Source organism: Cynara cardunculus, assembly GCF_001531365.2.
Source record: "Cynara cardunculus var. scolymus isolate 2C chromosome LG 9, CcrdV1, whole genome shotgun sequence".
Taxonomy (NCBI): domain Eukaryota; kingdom Viridiplantae; phylum Streptophyta; class Magnoliopsida; order Asterales; family Asteraceae; genus Cynara; species Cynara cardunculus.
In genome coordinates this window covers 8,773,812-8,786,810 of record NC_037536.1, presented here as the reverse complement: position 1 = coordinate 8,786,810, position 12,999 = coordinate 8,773,812, and the positions used below count along the sequence as shown (strand labels likewise).

The 12,999-nt window shown below is 35.7% G+C and overlaps 1 protein-coding gene across 3 annotated transcripts; it reads right to left on the bottom strand.

Annotated features, from left to right (window-relative positions):
* Window positions 1-2,716: 2,716 nt before the first annotated feature.
* Window positions 2,717-12,630, bottom strand: LOC112517903 (DNA-(apurinic or apyrimidinic site) lyase, chloroplastic). Of its 3 annotated transcripts, none has more exons than XM_025125296.1 (12): window positions 12,395-12,630; window positions 12,055-12,178; window positions 10,927-11,027; window positions 9,995-10,071; window positions 9,528-9,770; window positions 8,962-9,275; window positions 5,982-6,092; window positions 4,737-4,874; window positions 4,596-4,643; window positions 4,133-4,213; window positions 3,663-3,822; window positions 2,717-3,087 (listed from the first exon to the last, which is right to left on the bottom strand). In XM_025125296.1, the coding sequence occupies exons 1-12, from the start codon at window positions 12,442-12,444 to the stop codon at window positions 2,966-2,968; spliced, it is 1,569 nt and encodes a 522-aa protein (XP_024981064.1). In that variant the 5' UTR covers window positions 12,445-12,630; the 3' UTR covers window positions 2,717-2,965. The 3 variants fall into 3 exon arrangements, with proteins under 3 accessions (XP_024981064.1, XP_024981066.1, XP_024981065.1); XM_025125298.1 differs by having other exon boundaries at window positions 12,466-12,630; XM_025125297.1 differs by lacking the exon at window positions 4,133-4,213.
* Window positions 12,631-12,999: the final 369 nt, after the last annotated feature.

Below are 12,999 nucleotides of genomic sequence, written 5' to 3'. Positions count from 1 at the left end.
CTGTTCTCGCCTATCGATAGATAGCAGGTTGCTTCCAAACTCAAACCATTTGCAAACGGAATTGCTACCTTTTTCTTGTTATTGATAGAGTGGTATTCTCCGCTCCTGTCAAATAAAATAGACCAAGACTCTTTCTCCAATGAGAATAAAGAAGTTTTTGGGCATACAATCTACGTAAGCAGAGTTCTTCGAAACGATCTTCCCGTATAAAGAACAAGAGGGTAATACCAACACATGGAAATTGGTCTGTTTATCTTCGGGTCATAAGGTCATTGGCCACAAATGGATCTCCAAAAGAAAGTTGAGACTCGATGGCACTATAGAAAAATACAAAGATCCGACTATTTGCCAAAGGGTACCCACAAAAGGAAGGTGAAGACTTCTTCGACACATATGCACCGGTTACAAGAATCACATCTATAAGGACGTCGATGGCAATAGCGGCTATTCACAGCCTAGACATACATCAAATGGATGTGAAGATCGCTTTGATAAATGGAGATTGTTGACTTTTTGTGGTGAAGCTTGTTTGGAGGTCGAGTAGACACTAAGGTCAAATTTGGGAATCTTGCAACGGAACTCAAAAGAGTCGAATACGGGTATCCATAACCCGCGGTGAAACTCGATAACGTTGATAAATGATTTACTTTCATGTTTTCGTCACTTTCGATGGAAACAGGTCATCGCCATCACCAAAAGGTGTTTGGTATCGAGTTATCTATGCTCTCGGTGCCTTTAAGTATAGAGTATTATCTATATATTTTTGTTGTTTTGGAGTATAAGGGGCCGTTTACCAAATGTTTACTCGGGTAAGTGAACACCAAGTTATTTTACCTTACCGGATGAAAATGGTAAGAATCAATAATCTTACCCGGTAAGAGCGAGACAAGGACCAAAAGTCTTACCCGGTAAGTGAAGGCGACGACTCTTACCACGGTAAGTGCTTGCCGGGTAAATTGTTGCATATGATTAGTGTAATCGTCCCGACTGGGCTGAGGATTCCCCGTAAAACCGGGGATTGAGCAGAGACGGGGACAGAGATTAGGGACTGGGGATGAGGATTAAGGTCTCCGCCTCATTTCTATGCCTAATTACGTGTGATGCTACAATTTTCTTGATATTACTCAACGTATATTGGTTCGTGTCGATGGACATGGACACATGGTATTCCTATAACTGTTGAGTGTTTTTTATATTAAATTAAATTTCTTTTGGTTTTAGGTCTATTGTATGATGTTGTGATTTCGTTTATATGAATATTTAATACTCCATAAAAGCAAAATTTTGGAAACATGTGGGATTTAAACTTAGACCATTTTGGATAAAAGTGTGATGTTTAACAATCTAATTAAGCATTGTGCTTTGATAAAGTAAAATTAAAATGAAAACAGACAAATAAAGCTAACAAACTCAACGAAGAAGTTTTGGGTTGGGTTGGTCAGGTTAGTCGGGTTTTTGTGCACCGCTACTTGTAGGACCGAGCACAAACCTTGAGATCATCAACTTGTGCAACTCTTAAAGTGAGCTTTCACATCGAATTCAACTTCTAATGTTGTATTAGAAGCGAATTAGGTATCTCACCGTTAGAGATTTAGATGGACTTTAATCCCATCCTTATAAGCTGACTTTTTTAATCAAGTCCTTCGTCAAGTGGTCTGCTAATTTTTGTGGGATCGGAAAAATTCCACCGAAATCACCCCATTTGTGAAACGTTTAATGCCACAAATCCCGCTTCCGTAGTCGAACTCGTGATGCAAGTTTGCTTCTTAGAAGCCTATGAAATGGCACATCCCCAAGCCTATGAACTTGGGCCACTCGATCGTTTAAGTCCGCACATCGTGGTTAGAAGGCTTGTGTTCTGCCATTGGTTGTTTTATTTGACTTGATTTTGTCGAGTAAATAATAAATACAATCAAGCTTAATCAGATTTTGTTGCAACGAAAAAGAAAACTTCACCTAGATTTGAGAAATTAAGGGGCCGTTTACCAAACATTTACCTGGTAAGCGCTTACCGGTAAAATTTAACATTATCATTTACTTATCGGGTAAGATTTTAGTCCACCAAAAGGGTATCGTATAATTTATCCGGTAAACTCTTACCATGGTAAGAGTCGTCGCCCTCACTTACTGGGTAAGACTATTGGTCCTTGTCTCGCTCTTACTGGGTAAGATTCTTGATTCTTACCATATTCATCCGATAAAGTAATGTGACTTGGTGTTCACTTACCCAAGTAAGCATTTGGTAAACAAGCCCTGTGAAATGACTTAGATGCTAAAACATCTGAATGATGTGAATGGTGTTAGGAAAATAGTGTATAAGATATCTTTTGGTTTGATTTAAAAAATGAATGTCTTAATGGATGTCATATGAGGTTCTTAGTTGTATGTTGTGGTAGTAACTGTCACAGAAAGAAATATATACACATGTATTGAAGTAGAATTTTAAGAAGTATATTATGGATGAAAATGATTTAATAAAATAAGCAAATGACTAAAATGCCCCTCAACTTAATGAACATATTTATCAGGCGTTAATAAAAAAAAAAGACGATCCACGATGTAATTTGCGAGTCCTATTAAAACCAAGAAATGTAGGCCTGACCTTCTACCTCCACGCAGCATTGCTCCATCAGGCTTTCGCCCATTTCGGAAAATTCGACTCTATTAGATGGTCACAAAAACGAAAATAGCTCGAGTGGTAGATTGATAGAGTTTTGTGCAACTTGCTCTTAAACATATTTAATCATTGAAGAAATCAAGTGCACATTTCTTGTTGAGTTGGTAGATAACCAAAATAGATCCTAATAATCAACAACATCCTGCTGTAGGATTAATCAATCACGGTGCTTGCAAGCTGGTTTAGACACCCACCGTTACCAAAAAAAATGACGAGATAACACCAAGTGCAAAAGTGGTGGTATATCATCTAGTGATGTGGGTTAGAAATCCTATTTTCCCATATTGATTACAACTTCAGAACAAGACCGATTGGACAGTGATCACTCCCTTTAACGTCAGGGAGAATGAAGGAGTCGTGGACATTATCTGCAATCGAATCCGATACGAGGAAGTAATCAAGCCTCCATCCTGTTTAAGATTCACCATACAAAACATAAACACGAAAAATGAATAAATGGTTTTAAGCGTTCGGGCTAAAGGGCTTTGCCACCAAGATCGATAGATCAATAATTTTTTTAATATAGATAATCGTGAATAGTTGGTTCCCCAGGTTTTCAATGAATATGTGATTCTCATTTGAACCCACCCCAATATATATATATATATATATATATATATATATATATATAGACAGAGAGGTGAATTATTATTCAACCATTTACATTTGTACAACCAATACAACTCAATATCAACCGTCCATTTAATTTGATAAATATGTGATTTCATAAAAGTTTTGATTGTTTCCTAATATAAAGTATTGATCATAATTAATGAACTCTAGTCATCTTCCATAAATATTCAAATCATAATAAATGAACTATCATCATTTCCATAAATATCTCAATTGATTGGGTTGCATTGGTTGACAAATGTGATGAGTTGCATTTGAAACGTCATCTCTCTCTCTCTCTCTATATATATATATATATAAATAATAGCATTAAAGATTCTATTATGTGTAGTTAGAAATAAGAAGCAAGTACCTTTATTAGTTTTCCGGCCACCATGTCTGAAACCCCAGTAAGTATAGCCAACAACATTAGGGTGATGTTTCCTGAAGGTATCAACAAAACCCTTGTTCAGGAAATTTTCCTCGAATGACTTTCTTTCCTCGATTGTAAAACCAGCACTTCGCTTATTTCCCTACAGAGAACAATCAAGCAATAACATGATGAGTCCTAACCCAACTCATAAAAATAAGAATGAGTCCCTCTCGATCAACCTAGTTGGCTAGAGAAAGAAATAACGCAAAGCAAAACATCACAACTTCAATTTACGATCATGGCTCTGACGAAAACGAAGATCATATTTGGAACGATAGAAAAAAATGATGCTATTTAATTACATATCTCTATCCCAAAGCATACACATATTGGGTAGTTGAAGATTAGATCTGTAAAAACCGACATTTACAGGTCAAAAACAGTAGAAGGCATTTCTCGCTTGCACTTACCGCAGGATTGAAGATGTCTATTTCTTCATGAGCACAATTCAGATCACCTGTTAAGATGACAGGTTTTGACTTTTCCAGCTCCTGTATGTTGGATGGTATGCGATGGTCAAGACATTATCACAGAGATTTTATCAATGGTATTGTCGTTGCTAATATTGCAGCTTTTTTATAGCAGGAATGTAGCTCTCACAAAAACTAACAAGACAACGAAGTTCGAATACCCTTTTCTGTGTTGAGTAATTGATAAAATAGCATTAAAGAAAAAAGTAATTCTAAAGCAAGACAATGAAGTTATTGGGTAAGGCACAATATGGTAATCAGCATATCTGAAAAAAAATTGCATGCATAGTATAAGGAAAGTTGATGCTGACCAGAAAGATTATCATATTGGAGATACAATTGAAACAAAAAAAAAATCAGATTACAACACTGAGTCAAATTCTTGTCATTTGTGCAAAATTACCTTCACATAATTGCTAAGACTAGGATCCCACTCCGTTATCCTGTATGACTATAAAAAGGCAGGCACATTAGTCATTTACTAGAACGATAACAAATAAGATGTGATGCAGAACAGCTTTTTGTACAAGTTCAAATAAATTACCAGCCTTCTCAAACCATCACCAGAATTAGGAACATATCCACTTATTAGATAAAATGAATCAAATTCTGTTGTCACGAGCCTCCCTTCACTATCATGGTCTGATATGCCAAGTCCATATCTGACAGAAAGTGGTGGTATCTGTCAAGCAAGCCATCATTTAGGCACCAGATGACAAAATATCACGAGATGCAACAGAAAGATAGTTGATCATCACCGAATAATATGTATGTATTCTTCAGTAGCACAAAGAGAGTCCATGATAATATTATGATATACAATAGTGTATCTCATGAAAGGTGTATGGTAACACTACCCGCTCAAGGCATTATGCTTGGGTAATTGGGTTTCAGGTTGTTTTAAGTTGGCATTTTTTTACAGTTAGAAGTAAAATGAAATCACAAGGTAAATAACTGATCATGGTAAATTACACTAAACTCTTTTCTGGAAGGACATAACATTAATGAGTTTGTAATGTTCAACCTTCCACCTTATTAAGATTGATAAGGTAAACCGTCACAACTTTATTATTCGGTTATTATCAGTTGTAGCTTGGAAATATCATCAGGAAAGCTATCGTTTAGGTGCCACAATGACAAACTATCAAGATGATACATGCAACGGAAAGCTATTTGGTCATCAACGAAAAATATGTATGAAATAATTCTTTAGTAACCTATTTAAAATAACGAGAAGCCACATGATGATATTATGATATACAATATTACTTCCTATAGAAGGTGTTTAGTAGCAGTACAAGCTCAATGCATTGATGCATCTTGTTTGGGTTCTGGGTCCTACTTAAATTAGCATTCTATTAGTTAGACATAAAAATAAATCACACAAGGTAAGTAATTGATCATGGTAAATTGTAAACTCAGAATGAGCTTGCAAGGATAAAGCTCGCACCATTCTATGATTCATAAACTAAACCATCAAAATTTTAATATTTGGTTAATTAATTGCTGTAGATTGAAAAGGACACCGATATCATTCATCAGATCGTTCTCATATAGAACAGATATGTGCATCATATCTCCTTGAAACAATCTTACAATAATAATATTTAATGTTTCTCAGAGACCTTGACAAACAAGAAAAAAGGTGGAAGGGTCAGCAACGCTCAAAGAAAATATACCAAAAAAACAACATTTTAGAATAAAAACATGGCTTACAGATCAGTACATATACATTTTACTCAAGCATTTACATTATTACAGAGTGTGTTACAAAGAGGAAGGGGCATACCCTAGAGATAATTGCAGTACCAGAGTACCCAAGCTTAGAGACGCTACAAGTCCAGAAGCTATTGTCATATCCTTCTAGAAGAACTTGTTTGATTGCCTCTACATCTTTTTCCTGCTTCCATAAAAAGACATGCAATTAGCCAAAATGATACTATGTCGGAAGGCAAGAACATAGGAAATCTACACACAATAGCTACTCATTATTTAAACTTGGTCAAAATCTATGCGTCCAAGCAAGTTAGAAAAATAACTCTCACTTTGTCAGCTTACATAGCATAATAGTATAAACGAACTACAACTTACAATACAAGTCTAATGACACATGCAACTAAGCCTAGTTATTGAACTTGAGTCAGTTAACACAACTTGCTCAAGAGATAAAAATCTATGTGCACTTGCAACGATAATATTGTTTTCGACTTATTTGGGGTTTTATGTTTTCAGTCATTGGTCTATCTTCAAACCTAGGAAGCATGGGCTGGCCTTCTTTTCGTTTTCGCACTATTACAAATATGAAAATAATGGGAAAAATCAGATTCAGTTGTCAACTGTCCCTATCGGAAATAGGATATATAATATTATTTCCAAAGCCACAGGATACGACTGATTAACTGATGTTTCCAAATTTAATGTTGGTTCACTAGAACCATATAAACCGACACCTAGAACTCCATTAAGAGAAAAATGTAATGGAAAGTGTTACACAGATACCAAATTGGGTATCGTAGTGCTTGCGAGATGGACTCTTTCATTGGAGGGTGCTATTTCACCCATTGGTCTTTTATGTTTTCAGTCATTGGTCTATCTTCAAACCTAGGAAGCATGGGTGCCCCTATCCTTTAGCTGTATCCCTGTTTCCAATGGTGCTTCAGGGAAGTGCATGGGATGGGGCGTTAAATGTACCCCCAAATTGTTGATAACAAATACAAAGCATTAGAGGATTAGATATGACAGGGAATTTTAATCTAGTCTGAAAAAAAAAATCACAAATTATAATATTAGAAATCAAGGACAGAAGTCTACACTAAATTTTTTCCCACACATACAACAGAAAGAAGAGGTAACGCAAGGATTCATTTTCTTGAACGAATTAGGCTAATACAGGCACACTAAGTAAAAAAAATAAAAGCAAGATCGGATGCAAGTTCAATTATGTATTTGTTTTACATGTTCAATGTACGAACCATGGGATACTTCTGTTCTTTTGTTGGTTGTGGTCTTAGACTTCTAGACAAATAGATAACACACACATACATACATACATATATATATACATACATATATATATATATACACACATATATGAATGCTCCCATGCATGGTCACATATTTTGGCATGGTACAACAGCTGGCGCTCAAGGTTGAGTCATCATTCTAGGGTTTCTGTGAAGATCGACCTTTGATTTCTTTCCTTGTTTTGGTTTCTCCATGTTGCTGCTGGTTTAATTGATCAGTTAGTCCAATTGACGATTGAAAATCCTCAGGAGCTTCATTCAATTTACCAATTGTAGATCTTCTAGAGCTCTGACAGTGTCTTCTCACTGGTATATTAGCTATTTGTGGTTGTCACAAAGGTTAAAACAAAAGGTGCCAGTTGCAGTGGTACTTCAGATTTGAAGATGCAATTGTTGAATGGTTAAGTTCTAATTACATTGAATTTAATTGGACCATGTAACCAACATTCGTGCCTCCCAAGCCCTCACTTAAAGAGAACATCCCAGTCTGGTCATTTCAACCTCAAACACCTACACAAACATTATACTGTGTACAAGTGTGGCACAATTATCCATTCCACCCATTATGATCTGTTTTTACAACTTCTATCAAAATCTAGAGCAAGGAGGTTGATTTAAAAGAGGGTTTGGAATGGGACTTATCAATGGATCAGACCAGATTTGATGGATCAAACAGGGTATATGTTACGAGTGACAAATCTTGCCTTAGATGCTACTACAATCATAAATATGGCCATAAGATACTTGATCCACAAAAGGTCTCTATGTTGGGTAGTCTAGGTTAACAAAGGGGTACCAGTGTCGTATCATACTCTTAGGAAATATTTTACTTTTGATGATACTACTTCTGTAGAGTTCTCTCTTCTTCTGCATCTACACTAATAGGGTTGAGCCTCCAAGCCCTAGAATATATACTCAGTTTCTAGGTCAAAGCTAAGAGTGTTGTTCCTTTTGACGCAACTATTATGAGTGCACTTTCTCTTCAGGTTTATGATCAGAGGAATAGACAAACAGATGGGAGACCCTTGCAATTTTGTACTTGTTCACGACTTCGTCAAAGAATGTGGGATGTGTATGATAGAAACCAAGTAATTATTTGTGCAGGACTTTATTTGTTTGACTTCATATGTATTAGACATATTTACATATGCACTATATTAAGTTCTTTACTTCTTTATAGATATAAATATTTGTGTTTATTATATGAACCTGATTCTTTTACCACTTTACCAACGCAATAACCGCTATATCAGATGACGGTCCTGACCTCAATTTCAAAATATGACCTAGCTGGACGTAGCACTTAACTTGATATGGTGGACCCAAAATTGAGCACAGATCGGAATAATATTGCATGCTATATGTCATTTAAACCAACCTAAGAAGTACACTTACCTGTTTCAATCTAATGGAAAAGACTGTGATATTTCATACTTAGTCCAGAAACATCATTCAATTTCCCACATAACATTAATGTCTAGTCAGGTCTATGTAAGAAACATCCAACCTTCATAAAGAACCACGCTAATTGGCAAGGAAAAAGCCTTCCCCGATTTTCATATATACAATCTGAGCATAACACTCATGGACTTCAGAACCAGTTTCAACAATGAAAATCATTCTTCTGTTATATCAACAAATTGTTTCTAGTATTAATGATATTAACAATGCATATCAACCACACTCCTAGAACAGCTACATGCAGCAGTATCTAAGAAATGATGGACATCAAGGGGGAAGACTTGCCTGCAATTTCGTTTCTTGCAAGCAAAGTACATCAAAATCTTCTCTTTGTGCAAGTTGCAGTGCGGAAAAGGTCTCTAACTTTAGTAAAGCCCGCAAACCGTTGACATTCCAAGACATTAGCTTCACATGTTTTACATCACTACCAAGAGCAGGAGGCCTCATAGTTCGAGGATTGTAAGGTATCCATTCTTTTTGGGGCTTCTTGTGAGCAAGAATAGTCCATGGTTCAGCTTGATGTTCAGAAATATCCACCTTATTACAAGTTTCAATATCTTCAGACACGATTTCTGATGCTATGCAGGTAGGATTTTTACCTGAAAACATTCTCCATGTAAAATCAATATAAGTTATCGATGATGTTTCGTTTCATTTTTACTTTCATAATTTTTTTTGTAATGTATATTTCTGAACGAGAATATAGATTTATGTTTTATTTTTATTATTATTTAATATTCAATAATAACTTAAAAATAAAACAAATAACAATATATCAACAGAATGTTAATATTATAGTTGCTCTAGGAAAACAAAATAGGAAGAGGGAGAAAACTCTTTCTTGGCATTACTTTTAACTTTGGAAGTTGTACTAGCAACCTTTGCCTGTGTATGCCCAGAAGTCTTCACAGTAATGTTTATATCCGCTGGGGTTTGTTTTGTTCGTCTCTTGATCCCTTTATCTACAGAAAATGTGATCATATCCTCAGCACGATCTTCAACAGACAAGCTCTTTGCCTTCCTTTTGGAACTTTTTTCATCTTGAACTTGATTCACTTGGGTGGACTTTTCATCTTCAACAACCTCTTGAGAATCTTTATATACAAATACAAAGTATTAACAAGCAGATGAATAGAATATACCCTTATCAACTGGAAGATGGAAAAAAGAATGTAACAAGTAGTAATGATGCAATAATGATAAAAATAGCAATAGTCATTCAACATCAAAAAACTACATTTTATAGCTCAAATTGTTTGGAGTATATTCAATTATGTATAACTACAGGATTCAGTTTATGACTAGCAGATAACAGTACCGTCAACTTCAGCAAAGAATTTCTTCAAGGCACATATGAGATCACGTTTAGAACCTTTTGTTGGGACCCCCATGCTCCTACAATTCAAAAACCACAATAAGGATATTTAGCATCATAAGAATTGATGTTTCTTCCCCTAAGACTCATCTCAACAAGCTAAAGGAAAAAAAATCAAGAATCAATTTAGAGGCAGTTTACTAAAAGCATATAATCCATCTCTCTCCTCTAGCCTACAGAACAAATAAGATGCCTCACCCTGTGGTTTATGATATAACATATAATATGCAAAAACCACATGACGTGTCCGATCTTGCTATGATTAAATTTCCCTCGCACATTATAGGAATTAGATGCATTTAGTATCTATCAAATCTTCCCAACCATACAAACATACAAAAAAAGGTAGACAAACATAGAGATAGAGTTGTGCACAATTATTATGGACAACAATGCCATAAGAAGATAAAACTACGTGCTATTCTGCCATCCACAAGAAGAACTAGAACAGAAGTTACCCCAGTGCTCAGAATATCCAAAATGGAATAGTAGATAACAACCTCAACTTTCCGTAATTCAAATTCAAAATATAATGAAAAGAAGTCATCAATACAAGTAATTAGCCAAGTGAAATGCTGATCCCTTTACAAACTAAAATTATACATCACAAAAGGCCTTCAACAATACACCCTTTTCTTATTTATGGTCTTGCTCTATTTTCTCACAGCAACCCGAATAAGATGATACTGTCATTGGTTTACATGTAAAAAGGTGACTCCCAATGAATCAAGTGAAGGCCTTCTTTTCCCTCAAAGGAAACGAGAAATGTGTTATAGTCCAAGCATTAATCTTAATGGGTTGATCTCATACCTGCAGCAATCAAAATAATGAGTTTTTAATGGAAATACAACTTGGCAAAACATAGATGTAGCTACCTCAATTTTGTTTTAAGCTCTTGAACTGTCATTCTCTCAAAGGTATCCGGATTGGTGTTGGCACTTAAAATTTCAGCGGTTTTACCTTTCGCTGTAGTTTCCTGCAATATAATCATATCTAAAAACGGTAATGAAAGCGACAATGACAATTACACTATATCCAAATTAAAGACACGCTTAGAAAATGTAAAAGAATGTGAAGTGCAACTTACATAACTAATTTGATGAGTACACATAAAAGGTTACGATACAAAAGTCTTCACAGTTTTATAGGATTCAACCATGTGGGTCCGGCGCATGATATTCTCTTCTTCCCATCATGGTAAAAATCATGACCCATACTATACTTGTCATGTAGGTTGAACCCTTTCACATTTTCAAATCAACTTTTTCAATTTGCAATGCTTCTTATATATTTATAAAGTGGTTATCAGATGGCTACCAGCATATAAACAAATTCATATCAATATTGATATAACAATATTACATGCTCACTCTCCAAGAGGTAGATGTACCTTTCCTTTGAATTGAACCGAGGGAGTAATACAACCAACTACTTCAGCACTTTAAAATCTTAGTGAAATTTCAAAGGGCGGATGAAGAGATTCCATGTAGAATAATCAAACTAGTTTCCATATAGGATGTAATATAAGAAACAATAGTTCTCTTTACCATACAAAGGTAGGAATCTGCCTTTCAGTGTTGTTAAAGACTCTTCTAGAAGGCACAGCAACAAGGAGTTATGGCCACCAATACTGAGTCTTGTTAGTTTATGTATGAAAGTGATTTGTATTCACTGAAAATAGAATTTGAATAAATATTATTTAATTTTTTTTTTTTTGTAAAAGGTTTCCACACCTTTCAGTGTTTTGAAAGGATTAACTAACATGTATGGCTAAACACTAAACGGGACTTTCTATATGAAGCAAAAGAAATTGGCAAAGCTTACCTAATTAAGGGACACAGACTAAAAATGTTGCTCCCTCACTCCCATGACTATTTACAACACTTGCCTTTGTGGATATGCACGAAAAATTGCTAACATTTTTTGGTAATTTCATAAGCAGCCCAACAAAGCAAAAAAGTACAAGCTCATAAATCTAGTACAAGCTATGATGAATCAATGACCTCTGGCTGGGCGATTGAAGGTACGCTCAAGTTTGAAGTTGAAGAGAGCCCTTGACACCCCATTCCTCTAGGATTCCCACAAAGAAAAGCCCCTGTTCTCGAGCTCTTGGGTATTACTGCAATCCTATACCCAAAAAAAGGAACAAAAGAACATGACCCAACAAAAAGAATTCATCAGTCATTTCACCATTGATAAGACATATAAAGGACAACAGTTACAAATAATTATGGATATATGTAAAAAAAAGTCCACACTACAAATGTTGGACATAAATCTTTGATTACGGAAAGTAAAACAGTTTAGTTTGGTGAAGCAGAATGCAAACTTGAGAAGTGATACCTTTTGGGAATAAAGAAATTTCGAAACCCTAAAATCGACGTATGTTTCATGAGATTGAAAGAAATGCGTACGTAGAAGATGAGGAGGCGAAGGCGGTGAGTTGTTTGTTAATGGTGATAGAGGTGAACGCTGTTCATGATGGTATGAAGTAATCAGAATCAGAAAGTCGGTTGTAGATTCATATTCGTGCAGCAGAGCCAGAAACAACTTGTTGACAATGGCTGACTCCAATACGCAGGTGATCTTCGACCTATCGCTGTTTAACCTTTTCTGTTTTTTTTTTCTTTTTTCTTATAACTAGGGTTAAGGGGGTGTTTGGGATTGCTTATTTAAAACTACTTATGCTTTTTTGTAAAAGTGCTTATTAACTTATGAGGTATCAAACTGGAGTTTTGTAAAAAGTGTTTGGATTAGCTTATAGCGGTACAAAAAAGCAAAATGACCAAAACACCCCGGTTCATTTGAGGTTATGTACCAGTTGAGGGTTAGAAAAGAAATCAAGCCGTCTCCTCTCCGTGCGTTCCCTTTCTCGTCGCCTCCTTCTCGTCGTCGGCTCTGAACCCTAAACCAGGTCGCCGGCGATTAAAGCATCACCAGGTCGCCGG